This window comes from Cnephaeus nilssonii, assembly GCF_951640355.1.
Source record: "Cnephaeus nilssonii genome assembly, chromosome: 6".
NCBI classification, from domain to species: domain Eukaryota; kingdom Metazoa; phylum Chordata; class Mammalia; order Chiroptera; family Vespertilionidae; genus Cnephaeus; species Cnephaeus nilssonii.
The window spans coordinates 3,854,938-3,874,527 of record NC_137077.1 but is presented as its reverse complement, the minus strand read 5'-3'; the positions used below and the strand labels follow the sequence as shown (position 1 = coordinate 3,874,527).

At 50.3% G+C, this 19,590-nt stretch overlaps 1 protein-coding gene across 1 annotated transcript in view; it reads left to right on the top strand.

Annotated features, from left to right (window-relative positions):
- Positions 1-19,083, top strand: part of MEI1 (meiotic double-stranded break formation protein 1) — a gene marked incomplete at both ends in the record, with an annotated part of 57,949 nt that extends 38,866 nt beyond the window's left edge. The window contains 11 exons of the mRNA XM_079775491.1: positions 2,417-2,582; positions 3,697-3,801; positions 4,856-4,966; positions 5,276-5,436; positions 7,602-7,683; positions 7,868-8,043; positions 16,170-16,251; positions 16,721-16,827; positions 17,827-17,958; positions 18,144-18,256; positions 19,038-19,083. Of these exons, the coding sequence (XP_079631617.1) occupies positions 2,417-2,582; positions 3,697-3,801; positions 4,856-4,966; positions 5,276-5,436; positions 7,602-7,683; positions 7,868-8,043; positions 16,170-16,251; positions 16,721-16,827; positions 17,827-17,958; positions 18,144-18,256; positions 19,038-19,083 (1,281 nt within the window). The remainder of the gene's footprint in view (positions 1-2,416; positions 2,583-3,696; positions 3,802-4,855; positions 4,967-5,275; positions 5,437-7,601; positions 7,684-7,867; positions 8,044-16,169; positions 16,252-16,720; positions 16,828-17,826; positions 17,959-18,143; positions 18,257-19,037) is intronic.
- Between the last annotated feature and the right edge of the window lie 507 nt (positions 19,084-19,590).

The window sequence follows — 19,590 nt, the reverse complement described above, 5'->3', positions numbered from 1 at the left end:
GTTGGTACCAATTTCTGTTTTCGATACGGGTAATTAACAACTGAAAACAAAGCTGTTAATTGCCACTCTTATCAATGGGTGGTCTTTCATGTAGGTGGTTCAGATGTGAAAAAACAATGATGTCACAGAGCTCTGTTTGTTCCCTGCTTGGCCATGGCACCCTGGCTGGTCCGGTCCCAGAGAGTTCTTGACAGCTCTGAGCAGGAGAGATTACAGAGTGGGCTGTGTTCTGCCCAGAGCCTTCCCACTGACCCATGTGCGGGGCGCACACACTCCCCTGGCATTCACCATGGCCACCAAAGGCTGAGTAGCCCCCTTTCTTTTGGGCCTTTAAAATGTACTCACTGAGGTTTCTGAGGGACCAGATCTGGCAATCGGTGGAGGAGGACCTGGAAACTGGTTTGGCCTTGGGCCCTGTGACCTTGGGAAAGTCACACCCCCTCTGGGCTTCAGCCTCATATTCTGTGAAGTACCAGGGCTGATGGAAATGAACTGAGATTCCCTTCAGCCTTCCCATTCTGTGATCCTGTCCTGCCAGAGAGGTTCCCTCAACCCTACCAGGTGACAAAGATGCAGCTTGTCTCCTGCCCTGCATCAGCTCCTAGTGACCATGCCACTGCTTTCTTGCTAGGCAGACTACTTTGCCCCAGTTTCCTCATTTGAAAAATTGGGGTGCCACCTACCTGGAAGAGTTACTGTGAAGACAGATAAACAAGCATTCGGCTACTATTTAAACACAGCACAGTACCGGACATTTTTAGGCCTTCATTGAGTGGCTGCTATTGGGAAGATGGTTGTTTCTCTGGCAGCTGTGGAGGTTTGTGAAGAGCCAAGGCCAGACACTGTGCCACCCAGTGATCAGCACACTTGGAGCTGTTTGGTCTGGAGCCCTGTAGTCACGTTTCTGCGCGTCAGGAGCTGATCTTCCGGGACAGGGCGTCTGTGTGTGACCTTGGGTTCATAGCACGCAGCCCTCACTGACGCACGTTGGCCTGTCCAAAGGAATTGGCTTGTTGGAGCTGGTGGGTGCCAGGAGCCATCCGTGGGAGAGCCTGTGGCGCAGCTTCTGACTGGCTGTGCCTTTAACGTATACCTGTTGAAAAGTAACCGTGAAAGCGAATAAACTGAATAGACTGCAATGTCCTTTCCCACCTTCTGAACCCAAGGCTTTCCCAGCTTGGAGCAGAAATAGCCAGACTGCCATGGCAGAGAAAAGGCCCCACCTGGTCCTCCGAGTCTGCCCTAACCCGTCAAGGGGCACCTTTCTCCCGTCTCCTCTTCTTCCTTAAGGCACACTCAGGTCTGCTGTCCTGAAATAACCTTTCCTTGACCCCGATGCTTCCATTTGCATGAGAGAGGCATCCTAGAAAGTAGAAAGAGCTTTGGGCTTGGAGTTAGGCGTCAGCGCCTTCAAATCTTAGCTGTGCCACATACTGGTTTATGTGACCTTTGACATATCATTGGCCATGTAGGAAATGTCCAAACCTGTAGGGAATTTTTATGAGTTTATTGAGCCAAACTGATGACAATTAGCAAAATCTCGGTGCGCTGAGAAAGTGCTCCAGGGAACGGTGATGTGCTGATCAGATGTGCTGTCACTGGGTGGCAGTGTCTGCCTTGGCTCTTCACAAACCGCCACAGCTGCCAGAGAAACAACTCTCATCTCAACAGCAACCACTCACTTCGGGCCTAATAAGTCCTGCAGCTCATCTTATACATCAGAGTCAGAGAAGCCATAAGGAGGGTTACGTGAAATCCCTTGGTGGTGGATTAGAAGGGCGGGAGGAAACAAATGGGGGTGGGGGCTGGGGGGTGTAGGGGGAATCTCTGGGATTGGATAGAAAGTGAAACAGAGAAACACTTCTTTTCCATTGTTGGGTATGAGATGGTTAACAGTTACAGCACATAGAGATGGCATGTGTGTCCTGAGGGGTCTGGAAAAGGAGATTACTCTGACATTTCAAAGGTTTGCTATTTTAGTTGTAAAAAGACAATAGAGGGGCTCACTTTTAAGGTAAAGAATGACCTTTGTCAAGGAAGCTACAGGCCGAGGATGTGACTACCTACCAGGACTCGTGTTTGGTTAGGAATTTTTAAGTTCAGACCATCCTATGTGGTTATCTTCTGAGTTGGTAGGGCCTGCCATGCTGGCCTTCCCTGAGCGTGTCAGATTTCGCATGTGGCCCCTTTTTCATCTACAACATGCAATCTCTCTAAGCCTCTGTGTCCTCGGCTTAGAATGGACCTATAGGATGTGAGGCTGGTACATAATGGGTGCTGACTAGGTGAGCACTTCTTTCCGCAGGTTCTCTGGGACCATCATCCCGAGCCCTTTCCCAGCCCCTCTCTTCTCGACTGTCTACGGGTCTCTAACCAGGATGCCCTTTGAGCTCTGACCTTCTTCTTTCCTGCTCAGGATCTCATCTCTTCCAGCCCCGTGGATATAGCCCGCAAGGTACTGATTGTCCTGAGGACCTTTTTGAGAAGGAATGAGGATGTCCACGTGGGTGGTCTCATCCGAGGTCACTTCCTGCTGATCCTACAGCATCTGCTGGTGGAGTATGGGGACTCCCCATTAGAAGGTCAGTCTGCAGCGCTGGGGGCACGTTTTGACCTGAAAGGTCAGTAAGACATGGGCCTCTGCCCTGAAGAGGTCTGCTCCAGGAGAGAGAATCAGTTTTCTCTGCAAAAGATAAGTCAGGCGAGTGTGGCATCAAACTAAACTTCACCTCCTCCCTCTCACTGGAGGGGGTGTGCTCAACATATTTGGTTTGATGTGTGTGTGTGTGGTTTTATGTTTAATGACTGTGTGTTTAGCATGGGTGGGTGTGTTTAATGAATGGGTGCATGTCCCCACCCTGTACAGCATGTGCTGAGAGCTGTTTGTCACAAGAATGGCAGCCTCCAGTTGGTGAAAAGAAAGATGGAGGAGGCCAGGGAGGCAGCAGCAGCCAGCAGGAGCCGGGGAGGGGGAGGATCAGTGGTGTATTAGAAGCTTCCAGGGAGATCCAGGATAGTTTCCAAATCTGGAATGGGACTCCCTGAAGCCAAGGAAGCTTGATGTTCGATACAGTATGAAGACACTGCAAAGGCTGAGATTGGTTTGTCTTTTCCTATTTTTAGGAAGTTGAATTTTTAAATTAAATTTCCAAGCAATTTAGTGCTTGGAAATTGGAGGAGAGCCGTGGCACTTGCACTTGGTCCAGTCCTGATTTGGGGTGGGGTGGGGTGGAAATAGATTTAAGGGTGTCTGGAGGAGCTGAGTCCTTCCTTTGCAGGGAAGGATGAGCTCCATCTAACTGACAACAGTGCTTAAAAGCCATGAGATTCTGTGGAAACAGGTAGTGGAAAAACTGGGCATTGGGTTCAGATTTGGGTTCAAGTCCTGGCCCTGCCATTTATTAGCTGTGGGACCTTGAAGAAGTCACTCAGCCTCTCTAGGCCTCAATTTTCTTTACTGCAAAATAGGAATAAAAATCCCTGTTTCACATGGTTTTAAGTGAAATAGTGAATTTCTGGCACCCAACACATGGTTGGCCCTCAGTGTGTCAGTTGCGCCTGTGCCCAATGAAGAAGGAAGAAGGCAGGAAGTAGGAATAAATCCCAACAAACCTTTTACAGCCCCATGGGAATCTGTCTGACCTTGAGGTGATCTGAGCATCAGACCCCTGACCAGCCCCTTCTTGTTCTTCACAGCCTTGGGGAACCTGCCGTTGCTGCTGAGCCTCCTCTCGGTCCTGCAGCTGAGGAACGAGTCAGAACAGGAACTGGACAGCATGGCCATGAAGCTCCTTCACCAAGGTGCCAGCTTGAAGGCCCGGGCTGGGTGTGCCAGGGTGCTCCTTTCTTCCCTCCTTTCATCCCTGTGGGCTTCTTGCTAAGGGCCCTTTCAGATCTTTCTGTTTATTCCCTACGAGTGTGTGGGAGACACTCCCCAGAATAGATGTTTACATAAAACTGTGTGATAAGCACACGCAGTGGAGTTGGGAAGGCCTGGGCTTGTTCTTAGGTTAATCACTAGCTACATGACCTTGGACAATCACCTCGCCTCTGTGAGCCTTATGTTCCTCACAGGTAAAACAATAGCACGACCTGATTTAGGGTTAAGATAAGGAATAACTGTAGGTGTATAATCCACACAGTGCTTGACGCACAGCAGGTTTTATATGGGGGTCATGGAGGCAAGGGAGCAAGGAGTGGCAATCCCCCGGAGGGAAGGGATGTGTCCTATAGACGTCTGTTTTACAGTGCAGTAACTGCTCTGATGAGGGCTGGGGGAGCACTGAGAGGCATCCCATCTTGCCTGGAGAGGTTAAGGAAGGCTTCATGGGGGAGGTGAACTTTGAGCTGAATCTTGATTGTGAATAGGAATTAAGGAGTTAGTCCGATGGGGGTGATGTGAGAGAGAGAATATGGCAAGCTCAGGGCATTGCACATGGATGGTTACAGAGCTCCCCTGGGAAGGTGGTTAGTGCCCCACTGCTGGGAGAATTCAGAGGCTGGATCTTCTTCCTGTTGAGGGTAGCAGGTTGGCCTGGATGACCTCTGCACACCCTCCCACCTGGAGTCTGTGCTGGCATGAGCTGTAATTGGATGCCCCTTAACCACCTAAACCAGTGCAGTCTGCTCTAAGGGGCAGCTGTGGGCTGCTTTCCAGGTGTTTGTTCAGATGGAGGGTGTGACGATGCCTTCGGGCTTCCTTCATTGGCTGTAATACTGAGGATACTTGGTTTAGGTTTGGTCCCCAAGACTGAAATGGTCAGTTGAGGCCACTGTCTGTGAGAAGTGTGAGTGCTGATGCGCATTAAAGGCAGAGTGCTGCGCGATGGGTGCCGGGGCCTCCCGTCTTTTGCAGTGAGCAAGCTGTGTGGGAAGTGCAGCCCCACGGACATGGACATCCTGCAGCCTTCCTTCAACTTCCTGTATTGGAGCCTTCATCAGACCACCCTGGGCAGTCAGAAAAGAGGTGCTGGGGCCCAGGCTGTGACAGTGAAGAGGAGGGGTGCTGGGCAGTGTCTGGGGCCCTTGCTGCCCTCGGTTTTTCCATCTTAAAAAAATAAATGGGGATGTGGCTGGCCTAGAAGGTCATAGGTCCTTTCTGCTTCTGATAACCTGTGTTCTGGAATGAAGCTGGGGCCCTTAGGAGCTCCAGCTGATCCCTGGGCCCATTCACTGTGTGCGTGAAGCCCCTTTGGGTGCTAACAAAGCATCCCGTGGCGCTGAGCTGGGCTCCTGTGTAACTAACTTGTGCGGCCCTGCCTGTGGACCTCTGCAGCTGCCGCAGTGCTCCTGAGCAGCACAGCTTTGATCAAGCTCCTGGAGAAGACGCTGGCGCTCACCTGGGCCGGGGAGGGCTCGTCCAGGACCACGCTGCTGTGCTCTGCCTGGCTGCTCGCTGCCTCCTTTTCTGCCCAGCAGCACGATGGCAGTCTCCAGGTTAGTCTCTGACCCCGGTGGCTTTGGTGGCCTGCAGTCATAAAGGTCCTGAGGTCTGGTCCCAGATCTATGGCTTATCAGCTGTGTAACCTCGGCAAGATATTTAACTTTCTGAGCTTCCGTTTTCTTGCCTACAAAATGGGGGGAAATACATCCAGAGTTGTTGTCAGGAGGTTTATATTAATCCATTTAGCACACCTGGATCACCTACATGCATGCCAGGCTGTATTCTAGACACAGAGAAATAATTAATGAATACAGCATGCCCCTCCCCCCACCTTGGGGAACATGTATTTGTAGGTAAAGATAGTGGGGCAAGTCATTCCGGGGAAAGAGAACAATATGGGCAAAGGCAGGAAGCTGCACAAATGTGGGACAGGGTGTGCATAGCTGGAGAGTGGAGAGGTCTTCTGTAGCCAGAACGTACGGAGTGGACTCTCAGGCTGGGTAGGAAGGCAGAAGCCCACCTGTGACCTTAAGTGCTGGGTGGCAAGCTGTCATTGTGGTTGTCCGAGAAGGTGATGCAGGGAACCGGGGAGCAGTGGACACGCCCACAGAGAATGCCCCCCCTCTCCGCTCAGCCCTCCACCTGTAGGACTCCTCATCCCAGGGCCTTGCAGAGCTCCTCTGTGGGCTGCCGTCCATTCGGGTGTCTCCTCCCTAAGGCTGGCTGCTCCCTGTAGACAGAAACCATCTCCTCGTCTTCGAGGTATCCTCACCCTGTGCCCAGCCCTGTGCCAATCTAGTGCCAGGCACACACTCAGTAGTGTAGAAGTGAAATCACTTTTAAAGTTTGGCTTCTAGGGCGGCAGCAATCTGTGGTGGATCTATGCCACAGCAGATCTGCAGTGTGCAGGAACCTTTCCTGCTTTGCTGTGGGAAGCTGTTGGACCTCCCTGTATGCCTGCAGTCACCTGCTGGCTGGAAGCCTGTCCTTGGCTCTGCCCTGGCCCTCAACTCACACCTAGCTAATGACCTAATACCTTCGCTCTGATCCTCCCCACTGCCCGAGAGCCTAGGCCTGATCGTTCATCCTGACCGCTAACGTGGCCTATTCATCATCTCCGCGCCCCCAGCCTCTCCCCTCCTCCACATCTGTCCGCACAGCCAGTCTGTCCACACGTCTCCTCTGCCTACACCCCTGTGGCTTTTGGTTCTGCACGTGGCTGCTGAGACCCTGCTTACGTCGCCCCTCTGCTGCCTTACTTTCTGCCTTCCACCTCCTGCCCTGTTCTCTTACCAAGTGTTTTTTCCGTTCTTAGTCAGCTGTGCTCTTTCGCATCTCCAGACCTTTGTTTGTTTGTTTTTGATTGGTTTTTAATAGCCTTAATTTTTAAGACAGTTTTAGATTTGCAGAAAAATTGAGCAGACAGCACCAAGAGTGCCCATATAACCCTCACAAACTTTCCTCTATTAACATCTGACGTTAGTATGGAATCTCTATACCTTTATACACACCTTCTGCCTAGGACCTGCTGATTCCACCAGCCAGCAAGCATTTTTGAGGAACTGCTTTGTGTCAGAACGTGATAGATCCGAGCACAGAAGTAGTTCCTGCCTTCAGACGGCTCGTGTTCTGAATGAGGAATGCAGAGCAGGCTTTCGGCTTTGAACCTGCCACCCCTCCTAAGCCCTGCTTGGTCATTGCTTTGATGTTAAGGAGCACATTCACCAGTGCTGCCCCTCATCTGTTCCTCACAGTAGCTCTGGAGGAAGTGAAAGTAGGGGGCGTTGTCCCCATTTCATTGATGAAGGAAGTAAGGCAGGCAAGTAAGTGCAGTGACTTGCCCACATCCACACAGCTGGCCAGTGACAGAGCCAGGATTTTGATTCTAGGATGTCTGGCTCCAGATCTAAGTTAGTTGGATGGTGGACTGAGGTGGAGACTGAACCACAGATGAGGCCAGGGAAGGTCCCCTGGTGGAGGAGGTCCTTGAGGATAGGGGGAGATTTGGGAGAAACGGGATTCTCCAGGGAAGGTTTGATTTCCCTCCTCGCGATCCTGAATCCAGGGCTGGCGAGGCCCACAAGATTCTGTGTGGCCTCCGCTGTCCTTCTGGATGCAGCTGGTATGTGTGCGTGGGTAGAACTGATATTGGGGTAGGTTATTTTTTGTCCAAGCTCCCAGAATATGGGAGTTATCCCTTTCCCCCCTGCCCTGCCAGGTTCACCAGACACTGTCCGTGGAACTGGACCAAGTACTGAAGGCCCTCAGCTTCCCAAAGAAAAAGGCCACGCTGCTCTCAGGTGTGGGCCCAGGGGCCTGTAGCAGTAACAGGAAAGCTCTTCCCCGGGGTTCTGAGATGGAGCACCCTTCCCCGGCCAGCCTATGGCCACCCATTTTCATCTCCATTGTTTTCCTCTTCTGACAGAGCTGGGGGGCGGTGGGGCAGAAGGCAGGGACTGGGTGTAAGGGGTCTCTTGCTTTCAGCTGCCATCTTGCGCTTCCTGCGGACAGCCCTGCAGCAAAGCTTTTCCTCTGCCCTGGTGACTCTGGTGCCCTCAGGAGCCGGGCCACTGCAAGCCCCTGAGGACACGGTCCTCGCTCCACTGGGAACATCACAAGTGCTGTCCCTGGTCATTGGCCTGCAGAACCTCTTGGTGCAGGTAAGGCCCTTGCTGAGTGAGCCCGTGGTACTGGAGCCTGTTCACCCAGGACAAGAGCAGGAAGGAGTGGCTGCCTCTCAAAGCCGGGATTGGTTCGGAACTTTTTAGAGTTATAGTGAGTTGGTCACGTAGGGTTTAGTTATGAAACTGTTTCAGTTTAGAAATGAAACTCAGATTGGCTCATAACTGAGAAGTTCAGGGGTCATTACTGGCTTCAGGCACAGCTGGGTCCCAGAGGCTCAGACAATGTCATTAGACAATGACATTAGAACAATGTCAGTCACTTGGCTTTATTGTCATGGGATGGCAGGATGACCCGCAGCTGCTCCTGGCTTATCCCCTTCCAGCAGAAAGGAGGCTTCTTTCTTTCCCTAGAATTGAGTCTCATTAGCCTGGCTTGGGTGAAGTGCCAATCACTCTGGCTGAGGCATGGGATGCTCTGATAGGCCTGGCTTGGGTCAGTGCCCTTTCCTGGAGGTTATGGTCAGCTCTCCATAACCCACGTGGACTGAACATGAGAGAGGCATGGTTTGCAAAAGAAAACTGTTCCAAGAAGAAGGAAAAATAGAGCCTGGACAAGCAAAAACAGTAGATGTCCACCACAAGGGGTTTACAGCCTAGAGCAGGGGTCCTCAAACTTTTTAAACAGGGGGCCAGTTCACTGTCCCTCAGACCGTTGGAGGGCCGGACTATAGTTTAAAAAAAACTATGAACAAATTCCTATGCACAGAAGTAGTTCCTGCCTTCAGGCGGCTCGTGTTCTGAATAAGGAATGCACATATCTTATTTTGAAGTAAAAAAACAAAACGGCAAAAACACCCTCATGTGGCCCGCGGGCCGTAGTTTGAGGACGCCTGGCCTATAGGGTTCTTGGAGATCATTGTTTATCCAGCCACCGTACACTGTGAAGTGCGGTGGGGGCATGGAGATAAGTCAGGAGCCTGCCTTTGAGCATTTAACAGTTGGAGGGGGGTGGTGCCTTGTAGACAGGGGTGATAACACAGTGCGGTCAATGCTGGACTAAAGCACTGCACTGTGGGGCCGAGGATGTAACTAATAGGCTGGTGTAGGGTGAGTGTGGGGCTGGCTATCAGAGAAGGCTTCCCGGGGAAGGTGCTTGAACTGGGCTACAAAGACCAAATGACTTGTCCTAAGTCCCCAACGGCAGGGGCGGCAGAGATGGGATGGATCCGGACAGCAGTACCATTTCAGTCTCTGATATGGATTCATTCCCTGTCCCTGGCCTTGTGTCCTATTTCCTCCCCTTGATTCTTTCAAGGAGCTTATTGTCTGTTATTTTCAAATATGAGTTGTCACACTGTAGGGTGACCAAGGCCCCAGACATTTATGCTGTTTTAATTAGACTTGGACTCTCCTTTGCCCTTTGGCACTTGCCCAAGACAGACCGTCACAGGTCCACATGGTCTGATCTGATGGCAGGGTGCTCATGGGGCAAGAAGAGGGAGGTGGGGGCAGCCAACAAATGAGTGAGAAGAGTTGCAGAGACTTCCTAGGAGAGAAGAGGGGCCTTGATTAGAATAGGTTCCACTCGGTGCCCAGATAATGACTGCACAAGTATGATATGGCTGTTGATTGTGCAAGATTATGTTTAAGGATGGATCCCCACTTGGCCTCTCTGAAATCAATAATCCTAATATATAAAAAGCCAGGGGCCGTCACGATTGAAACAACTGGATGCCTGACCAAACAGCAGGCTGCGTGTGGCGACCAGGCCGGCAGGGGGGTTAGTGAGGGTCGACCAAATGACTGAACAGCAGGCTGCATGGGGTGACCAGGCCAGCGGGGAGGGGGGCAGTTGGGGGCAACCAGGCTGGCAGGGGTCAGTTGGGGGTGACCAGGCCGGCAGAGGGGGCAGTGAAGGGCGACCAGGCTGGCGGGGGGCGGGCAGTTAGGGGCGATTAGGCAGGCAGGCAGGTGAGCAGATAGGAGCCAGTGGTCCCGGATTGTGAGAGGGATGTTCGACTGCCATCCCCCGAGGGGTCCCGGATTGGATAGGGTGCAGGCTGGGCTGAGGGGACCCCCCTGTGCACGAATTTGAATTTCGTGCACCGGGCCTCTAGTCCTATATAATAAAAGCCTAATATGCAAATTGTTCAACTGGGAATTCGAATGGGAGTTTGACTGCTTGCTATGATGTGTGCTGACCACCAGGGGGCGGCGCTGGCAGTGGGCAGCAGTGGAGAAGCTGCTGGCCCCGATGGGCCCCGAGGAAAGCGGGACAGGTAGAGCAGGTGAGCGAGTGGCACCAGGCCAAGGTGGGTGCGAGCAGGGGTCCAATCACCCCGCAGATCACCCTACAGATGACGACCAGCGGTGGCTCTGACACTTCCATTACAGAGAAAGTCAAATAGCAATATTAAAATATTTCTTCTAATTATTTTCCTTTCCATGTGCACAAATCCATGCACTGGGCCACTAGTATAGATATAAAAGGCCACAGGACTGTAAATCTCTGAGTGCCCTCCAGAGCTGTAAAGAAGTAGGTTTGTCCTGTGTGTTGTTTTTTTTCTTCTGGCCAGTGGAGCCACAGGAAGGCAGGAAGAGGCTCTTTCTCATGGCCAGAACATCTAATGGTAGAGAGGGAGAAATGGAGAGGAGTGTCTTGAGGCTGGGGGCTTTCCCAGCAAGAACTCTGCTAGAGGGCGGAAGGGCATTCATTGGCGTAGGTGGCCCTTAAGGTTCCTTTCAGCACTGGGATTCTGTTTTAGGAGAAGGGAATGCTCATGAAACAGAGGCCCAGGAGTACCCTATGAAGGACAGACCCAAGTCACTGAGTCGGAGACTGAAGTAGAATTAAAAGAGCAATATCAGCAAATATTATATACTAGTAGTTAGCACTTTTTAGTTTCCCACAACTTCTAGATCTGTAATCTCATGGGTCTCACACAAGCCGACACTATGAGATAGAAAACTGTAAATCAGAGAGGTCATGTAACTGGGATTAGAGGTGGAGGAAGAGCAGAGCAAATGAAGTTCTCAAGAGGCTCATCTCCTGGCAGAGCTGGGCAGCGGTCCATTTTATCAGGGGCCAAGCAGCCCTGGGGATGTAATGAAAAGAACACTGCTGAGTAGAACTCCAGGAACTGTGTGTGATCAGAGGGAAATGCTGCATAAACTGGGGCAGAAGGTGAGAGCCCTGCCTGGGATTAGAGGACCAATGAGAAGTGCTCCAGTCCCATCTCTCACCATCTCCCACTTTGAAACTATTTGGGTGGTAGACACAGAAATCAGACGAAGATCAAAACTTCCATTTTATTGGTAAAGCCAATGGGAGAAAATGGCTGTTCTGTATGGGCACAGTAGCTCGCCAACAACCTCACCCCAGAATTCAGTGTGCTCACCTAGTCACAGGCAGAGCTGGACAACTCCAGGACTCCTTTCCACACTTCCTGGTGAGCCTACCCTTTGGCCAGGAGTAGACCAAACCATCCCTCTCTATAGACCATGGGCTCAAGTAGGCGTCTGCTCTAGAGGCTGAGTTGAGTGTATTTCTCCTTGAAGAATCATCTTGGTCTAGTCATCCCTTTTCTATGCGGAGGAGTTGGTCACGGGCAGAGGAAATGTGAGGATGCTCTGAAGTAAGAGCAAGAGGTTTGTATTTGTTGAGGAGGGTAGGATTGCAGGGTTTTTGACCGGCTGAGTGGAATGTCCTGAGTGAGGGGAGATAGGTGCTTCCTCCACCCACTGCCCAGGTGCTCAGACACACGTGTAAGTATGCATTAAACAGGCGTTGTCAAGTGTCAGGTTTGAAGGGGTACAGAGGCTTAGCCTGCTCAGAGCAGCCACGTGTCTTCATCTGGCCCTGCACCTGGAGGTTCAGAATGAGGCTCTCTGGACTGGTTGGTTTTGCTTTCTATACTTTTCTAACCAGGGTCAGATGGTCTTGGTCAGAAGCTCTTTCAGGCTTACTCCTCTGATTCCGGTGCAGATGCTACATCCCTGGGGAGTCTTGGGGGAGGGCAAGGGTGGGCCTGAGACATATCCTTTGTGCTCAGACTTGGCTCTCTGATTTGAGGTGGGAGTGGAATGTGTTATCAGATTGGAAATCAGGGAACTAATTAGTTTTACAAGACTTGAGGCCTTGAGTCCAAGGGTCAGTCCTACAAGAAGAGATGTTGATGTCAAGTTAAGGGTCTAGGAGAGTAGGAGGTGGGGAGGATGGGGAGATAACCTCTCCTGAGTGCCTACTCCGTGTAAGCACTTGACCTGTTATTCATTCATGACAACTCTGTAAGGTAGAAATTATCTTCTCAGTTTTATAGACAAAGAAACAGAGTCCTAGAGATACTAAGTAACTTGCCTAAGGCCACACATTTTAGGTCAGGATTCAAACCTGTCTTTCGGCTACAAGACCCATGTTCTTTCAGTGTCCCAAGACGTGTGTCTTGTGAACAGGTGCCATTGTTACCTGAATGGTAATCCCTGGTTTTCCTAATGCCCAGTGGCCCTACCTCTTCGCCCATCACCCAGGGGGCCTTGCTGGTTGTATGGCTGATAGGACACACGGTCAGAGAGTGGCACTGTGCCCACAGCTCCTCACCAGGTGGGGAAGCTGGGGCATGCTGGCCCATGGCTGTGTGGTCTTGCGTACCTGGCAAGAGGCTGGAAGTGCCTGCTGGTTAAGAGTTAATTTTAGACTGGAGAAGGAGAAAGGGCACAACGCTGTTAACCTAAAAAGAAAAGACCTTTCAAAGTGAAAGCCAACAAGCATTTATTTGAGATTAAAAAAAAGAATAGCTTTTCGGGAAGCACTGATTCAGGCAGAAATCCAAACAGGGTTCCAATTAGGAGGCAAAGGGTATTTATGAGAAAGGGAAGGGAGCAATTACATCCATAGAGGGAAGGCATTTCTATTGGTGCAATAAGCTAACATAATTCTAAAGAGTGTTTTAAATCTTCGGTCGGTAGCCATCAGTCTGCTACCTCCACCTACGGCCTGGGTGCTCAGACATAGAATCTGCTTTCTTGTTGTCTTTACAAACAGTTCTTTGGGACACAGCGTTGCTTTGTGCCAGTCAAAAGGTTATTTTGCCCTGTTGTGACATTCCAAAAGTTCAAAGCGTACGACCTGCAAGGCAGTTCCTCTGGGATGGCAGCTTCCACTGCATTTTAAAGTGGCTCCATTTATATTATTATTTTTTTTACAAGGCCTAGGGTTTGTTTCTTGACTTGCCACCTTCTATCCAAGTATCCTCAGGTCACGTGTTTTCTCTCTGGGCCTCATTTTCTCGGCTGTAAAATGAGGTGAGTGTGTCAGCTCAACCACTTCCACCTGTGTGCCTTGGGGGCCTCAGGGGTTCTGTGAAAGAGACGCAGGGCTTGTTAAAGTGGGGGCATGTTTCCCCGTTATGCATTTCACTAAGATATCCACCATTTATTGAGTATTTACTCTGTGCCAAGCACTGGTTAAACACTCTGTCCATTTCTCATCTAACCTCTCAGCAACCCAGGCAATCTTTTTATTCCTACTCAGCAAGGTTGAGTAACCTTGGCCAGGATCACACAGATGGTGACTAAGCAAGGATTCAAATCTGAGTCTGCCCCTACCCTTAACCATCAGGTTGCTGCCTTCCAAAGAATAGCATGAGGAGAGCATAGGATTTTTTTGGTTAGTTTTAGTTTTTACATTTTAAAAAATCTGTTTTATTGAGCTGTAACTTACATGCAATAAAATCCATTAATTTTTAAGTGTAGAATTAGGTGGATGCCGATTCTCATGCTATGGAACATTTCCATCACCCCAAAAAGTTTCCTTTTGCCCTTTTTTTTTTTTTTAACATTTTTATTGATTTCAGAGAAGAAGGGAGAGGGAGATAGAAACATCAATGAGAGAGAATCATTGATTGGCTGCCTCCTGCACGCCCCCCACTGGGGATCGAGCCCACAACCCAGGCATATGCCCTTGACCGGAATTGAACCTGGGACCTTTCAGTCCGCAGCCTGACGCTCTATGCATTGAGCCAAACCGGCTAGGACTCCTTTTGCCCTTTTGAAGTCAGCCCCCTCTCCCCATCCCTGAACCTCACAAACACCAATCTGCTTTCTGTCACTATAGTTTTACCATTTCTAGAATTTTTTTGTTTGTTTTTTTAATCCTTACCTGAGGCTATTTTTACATTGATTTTTAGAGAGAGTGGAAGAGAGAGGGAAAGACAGAAATATCGATGTGAGAGAAACACATCAATTGGTTGCCTTCTACACGCACCCTGACCAGGGTCCAGGCCAGGGAGGAGCCTGCAACCCAACTGAAGTACATGCCCTTGACCCAGAATCGAACCCGGGACCCTTTGGTCCACAGACCGACTGTCCACTGAGCCAAACTGACTAGGGCCCATTTCTAGAATTTCATATAAATGAAATCATACAGTATGTAGTCTTGTGTGTCCAGCTTCTTTCACTTAAATAACGCTTTTGAGATTCATCTATATTGTTGTATCATTACTTCATTTCTTTTTATTGATGAGCAGTAGCCCATTATATGGCTATGTCGCAATTTGTTTATCCATTGACCTATTGATAGGTATTCGGGATGTCCATATTTTTGGCTGTTATGAATTAAGTTGCTCATAATACTGAAGACAAGTCTTTACATTTCTCTTGGGTAAACACCTAGGCGTGGGATTTCTGGGTCAAACGATTTATTAGTTTTCTATTGCTGTGTGACAGGTTACCACAAACATAATGGCTTAACACAACACCCACTTACTATCTCACAGTTCTTTATATCAGAAGTCTGTGTAGGCTCAACTAGGTTCTTCATTTAGGGTCTCACAAGGCTGAAAATGAGGCCTTGGCTAGGCTGGGTACTTACCTGGGGCATCTGGGAAATAGCCATCTCTTTCTCAGGGGCTCTTTCAGCTCTTTGATGTTGCCCACATGGCCCCTCTTCTTCAAACTAGCAATGCATGCTGAGTCCTCCTCACATTTCTAATCTCTCTGGTTCTTCTGCCACCAGCCAGAGAAAACTCTGCTTTTAAAGGGCTAGTATGAATTGATTGGACCCACCCAAAAGTCTCCCTTTTGCCATTTAATGTAACATAATCACAAGGTAACATCTGGGAGCAAAGGTCATGGGACCATCCCTTTTTTAAAAATTTATTGATTTGAGAGAGAAAGAGATTTGTTGTTCCACTCATGTATACATTCCTTGGTTGATTCTTATATGTGCTCTGACCAGGATCAAACGTGCAACCTTGGCGGGTTCTAACGCTGTAACGTTGCCTTGGGGCAACACTCTAACCAACTGAGCTACCTGACAAGGGACTCCTGGAACCATCTTAAAATTCTGTCTACCACATATGCTAATTGTATGTTTAATTTTATAAGAAACCATCAAACTATTTTCCAAAGTGGCTGCACCATTTTACCTTCCCAACAGAGAAGTATATGAGCGTTTCAGTCGCTCAATATTCTGGCCATTTGATATTATCAGTTTTTTAAAATATATTTTTATTGATTTCAGAGAGGGTGAGGGTGAGATAGAAACATCAGTGATGAGAGAGAATCACTGATCAGCTGCCTCCTGCACACCCCCTTCTGGGGACTGAGCCTGCAACCTGGGCATGTGCCCTTGACTGAAATCGAACCCGGGACCCTTCCATCTGAAGGCCAACGCTCTATCCACTCAGCCAAACCGGCTAGGGCAATATTATCAAGTTTTTAATTTTAGCTATTGGTGAGCGTGTAATGGTATCTCATGGTGGTTTAATTTGCATTTCCCTAATGATTATGATAATGAGATCTTTTCACATGCTTATTAGAGCATAAAATTTAGTTTTATGAAAGATTCAGCTGCTTTTAAAAAATAAGGTTGAAACTCACTGGCTTAGATAAACTATCTGTGAATCTCTTAGTGGGGCCCAGGATCCATCTCCTTTCTGAAACCAAAGTCTCTGGAAGTAGGTAAATCATTAGTGTAAGCACTGTGCTCTGTGTGGGTGAGAGAGGAAACAGACATTTCTTCATTGTCTACAGGGCTACAATCCCAAATCTGAAGTTATGAATTTCAAATTGTTCTGAAAATCAATTTTTTTTTCTTGGTCGGCACCAAAACCCATTGGTAACAAAACCTGACATAGACATTGGTGTGTTTTGATTTCTTGCAGAAGGACCCTCTGTTGTCCCATGCCTGCGTCGGCTGCCTGGAGGCCTTGCTTGACTACCTGCATGCCAGGAGCCCAGACATGGGTAGAAACCCTCTCCATTCTCTGATGTTCCCCGGAGGGAGAGGGGAGGAGACCAGCCTCTGCCCTTCCTGCTCCAAACTGCCATCCCCTGTTCCCTGAATCACACTCATTTTGTGTAATTCTCTTAACAACACTGCATGGGCACTGTTATGCCCAGTTTATAGATGAGGACACTGAGGTTCAGGAGGTCAGGCCACTTACCCAGCCACGATCACAAAGCTCTTAAATGGCAGAGCTCTTCCTGGTGCTTGCCTCCCACAACAGTGGGGTATATAGTCTCCCTGAGCCAGGCAGCGTAGGTGGATAGCAGCCCAGGGAGGCAAGAAACTCCCGGGGGTCAGCGTGTGCAGCGCCCTGCCTCTAGCTGAGTAGCCCTTTTTGAGCCAATAGGAGGGAGTCCTCCTTAGTCATGTTCCCCGGCCTTTGGAAAAGCAGCACTGACAACCCGGGGTGACTGGTGTTCCCCATAGCACAACATGTGGCCTCCCAGCCCTGGAATCGGTTTTTACTGTTCACCCTCCTGGATGCTGGAGAGAATTCCTTCCTCAGACCTGAGATCTTGAGGCTCCTGACTCTGGTAAGTGCAGTAAGGATGGTCTTGTGGTCTGAAGAATGTCGTGAGCTGGGCGGTCCCGAGGAGGCCAGGGACACCTTACTTTAGGTAACCCTAATCCTCAAAGAAGGTAGAGAGGGCTGGGCAGGCCTTCATCCTACAAGAGGCCTGCCCGGAGAATTCCTATAAACGTCCACATCTCCACACCCCAGAAGAGCCAGACAGTCTTTCTCAATTCACTCACTCAAAAAATTGACCAGAGCCTGCCACATGCCAGGTCCTCCAATAGGTGCCAAAGATGCCGATGAGCCACATGCTCTGCCTTTAAGGATCTCTCAGTGTAGAGAAGGAGACAGACAAGTTCAAGTGTGATGTTATTGGTGGTAGAGTAGAAGATAGGCTAAGTGCCTGATGCGCAGTAAGTGCCCATTGAATAAACAACAAAGTGAGCCTGTGAATGAGAGTGAAGTCGGTCAGTGAGTCATCAGTGCTAGGTCTGGGAAGAGAGTAAGTGACTAAAGAAGAGAGCAAGTACGCTGCCAGAGCTGGGAGGGAGAGGTGAATAAAAATGTAGTCAGCGCTCAGGGCCTGACTTTTAATACAATGAAAGAACATTCATTCGGGAAGGTAACATTTTAGCTGAGGCTGGAAGGATTAATAAGTGAGGAGGAGGAAATGTAATCCAGGTAGTGAAGTGAGAGCAGCAGGACATGAACACATGGTGGTGTGTTTGGGTAACCACACACAGTCCATCTTGGCCATGAGTGTGAGGTGCAAGGCAGAGGGGTGGGGTTGGTTAGGTACTGAAGGGTTCAGCAGGGCTAATTCTCAGGGTGTCACAGTCTGCCCCACTCTCCCATGGCATAACCCCACCCTTGCTCACCAACTCTGAGCTCCTTGAAGATGCTGTGGGCACAGATGTGTGTTCTCAGCCGTGCTGAGCACAGCAGGCATACGGGAGAAACGCCTGAATGAAGGAGATGCGGAATCACCGCCTGTTTGGGGCTTCTCTCCCGGGGCCAGTTTGTGCGGTTCCGGAGCAGCAGCGTCTTCTCCCCTGAAGAGGTGGGTCTTGTGCTGCAAGGCGCAGCTTCGGCTGACCTCCCGACCCTCTCGAACACCACCCTCAAGGCTCTGCGTGGCTTCCTCCGGCAGGTGTGTAGGAAGGGGATGCGTGTGGCCGCTGTGATGCTAGACTCCACACCATCTTCTTGGTGGAGCGTGGGAGCGCTGGTCACAGCAGCCAGTGGGGGTCTGGAGCACGGGGGGTCGGGGGTGGAGAGGCCTGTGTGGCGTAGGCTCTGAGAAGGGCTGTTTCCCCTGCCTTTTGCTTCCCTTAGGTTCAGAGCATGGGCCTCCTGACTGATCATGACATGGCCCAGACCCTGCAGGCCTCCTTGGAGGGCCTTTCCCCCAGGGCCTCCTCAGCTCAGCCTCCCCGGCAAGACATGCTGTATCCTTTCTTGTGTCTGGACGCTTTGGCCTGTGCAAGGTCACTCAGGCTGTGGGACGGTGTGGCATCATGCTTCAGGACAGAGAGGGGCACTGCCTTACAGCCCTGCCCTCTAACGCGGGCAGCGGGCAGTGAAAATAATAGTGAGAGCAGCGACAGTGACTTGTTCTGTTTATTAAGCTAGGGCCAGTCCCATTACATGCACTGTACTAATCCTCACAGCATCTAGGAGTGTTCGTGTTGTTAACTTAGACCAGAGAGGTTCAATGACTTGCCCAGGATCACATCCAGATTTGACCCCAGATTTGCCTGTTTCCAAAGCCACATCACCAAACTCAGGGAGGAGCTAGTCCTTCCCCAGGGGTTTTGGAGAAAATCACCAGCCCAGCTGCACCGGTGCTTCCCTCAGCCCCACCTGGATGGCCACATGTCTCTGAGAAAGCCTGGGGCTGGGGGCAGTGGGCACAGGCCCTCTGGGGGCTGCTGTGGTGCTCCAGAGACACTGGTCAGGAGGTGTGTGTGTGTGCATGGAGGTGCTTCCTCCAGCTCTTATTCGCTCCCTTTTGGCCCCCCTCTTTCCTTTTCCCATGGAATAGTTCCCTGTGGTGTACAACGACCTAACCCAGGTGTTCAGGTTCCAATTTTAGAATCTAGTCCCACTCTTCTTAGGAGAGAGAACCTGTCTGTCTGACCACTTTTACCCTTTTGGGGCTCTGGAAGTGTGGGTCTCCCACGGTTGGCCCTACCTCTCTGCTGTTCTCCTCTCATGTTTTGCTGCCAGCTGCCTGGGAGGTGTGGCTGTATCCCTGTCCCACATCAGAGACTGACCCTCAACCATTGAAGGCCCGGAAATGGAGAGGACTGAGACCTGGAGCAGACAGTCGGGCACAATGGAGAAATGAATGACAACTGCAGCCATTCATCTGGAGCCTTTTACTCCATTGTTGAATCAGGAAATAAAATGATTCGCTCACATGCCTGGTGAGCACTCCAAAAACATTTTACTCTCAACCTACCTTGGCCTCTTCCAGCTGGCTCCTCAGCCAGGATGGTGGCCTCCTCAGGGAAAGGGGGTAGGATTGGTCCTCCTAACAAATCCTACCCCCTTTAGGAGCACCAGTGCTAGCTGGTTGCCTCAGTTGTACCCAGGAAACCCTAGCCGGGCCATCCATCCTCAGGGCTGGAGGGGCAGAGAAAGCCACACGTTCCGTGCTGCTGTTACCCAAGTGCTCTGAGAGGTACTTCACTGCCGCCTCCCCTCCCGCGAAGGTGGAGGGAGGTGTCATTTCCGGGCAAGGAAGCGGAGCAGGTCAAATCCTTCTCAGCCTTCCTCG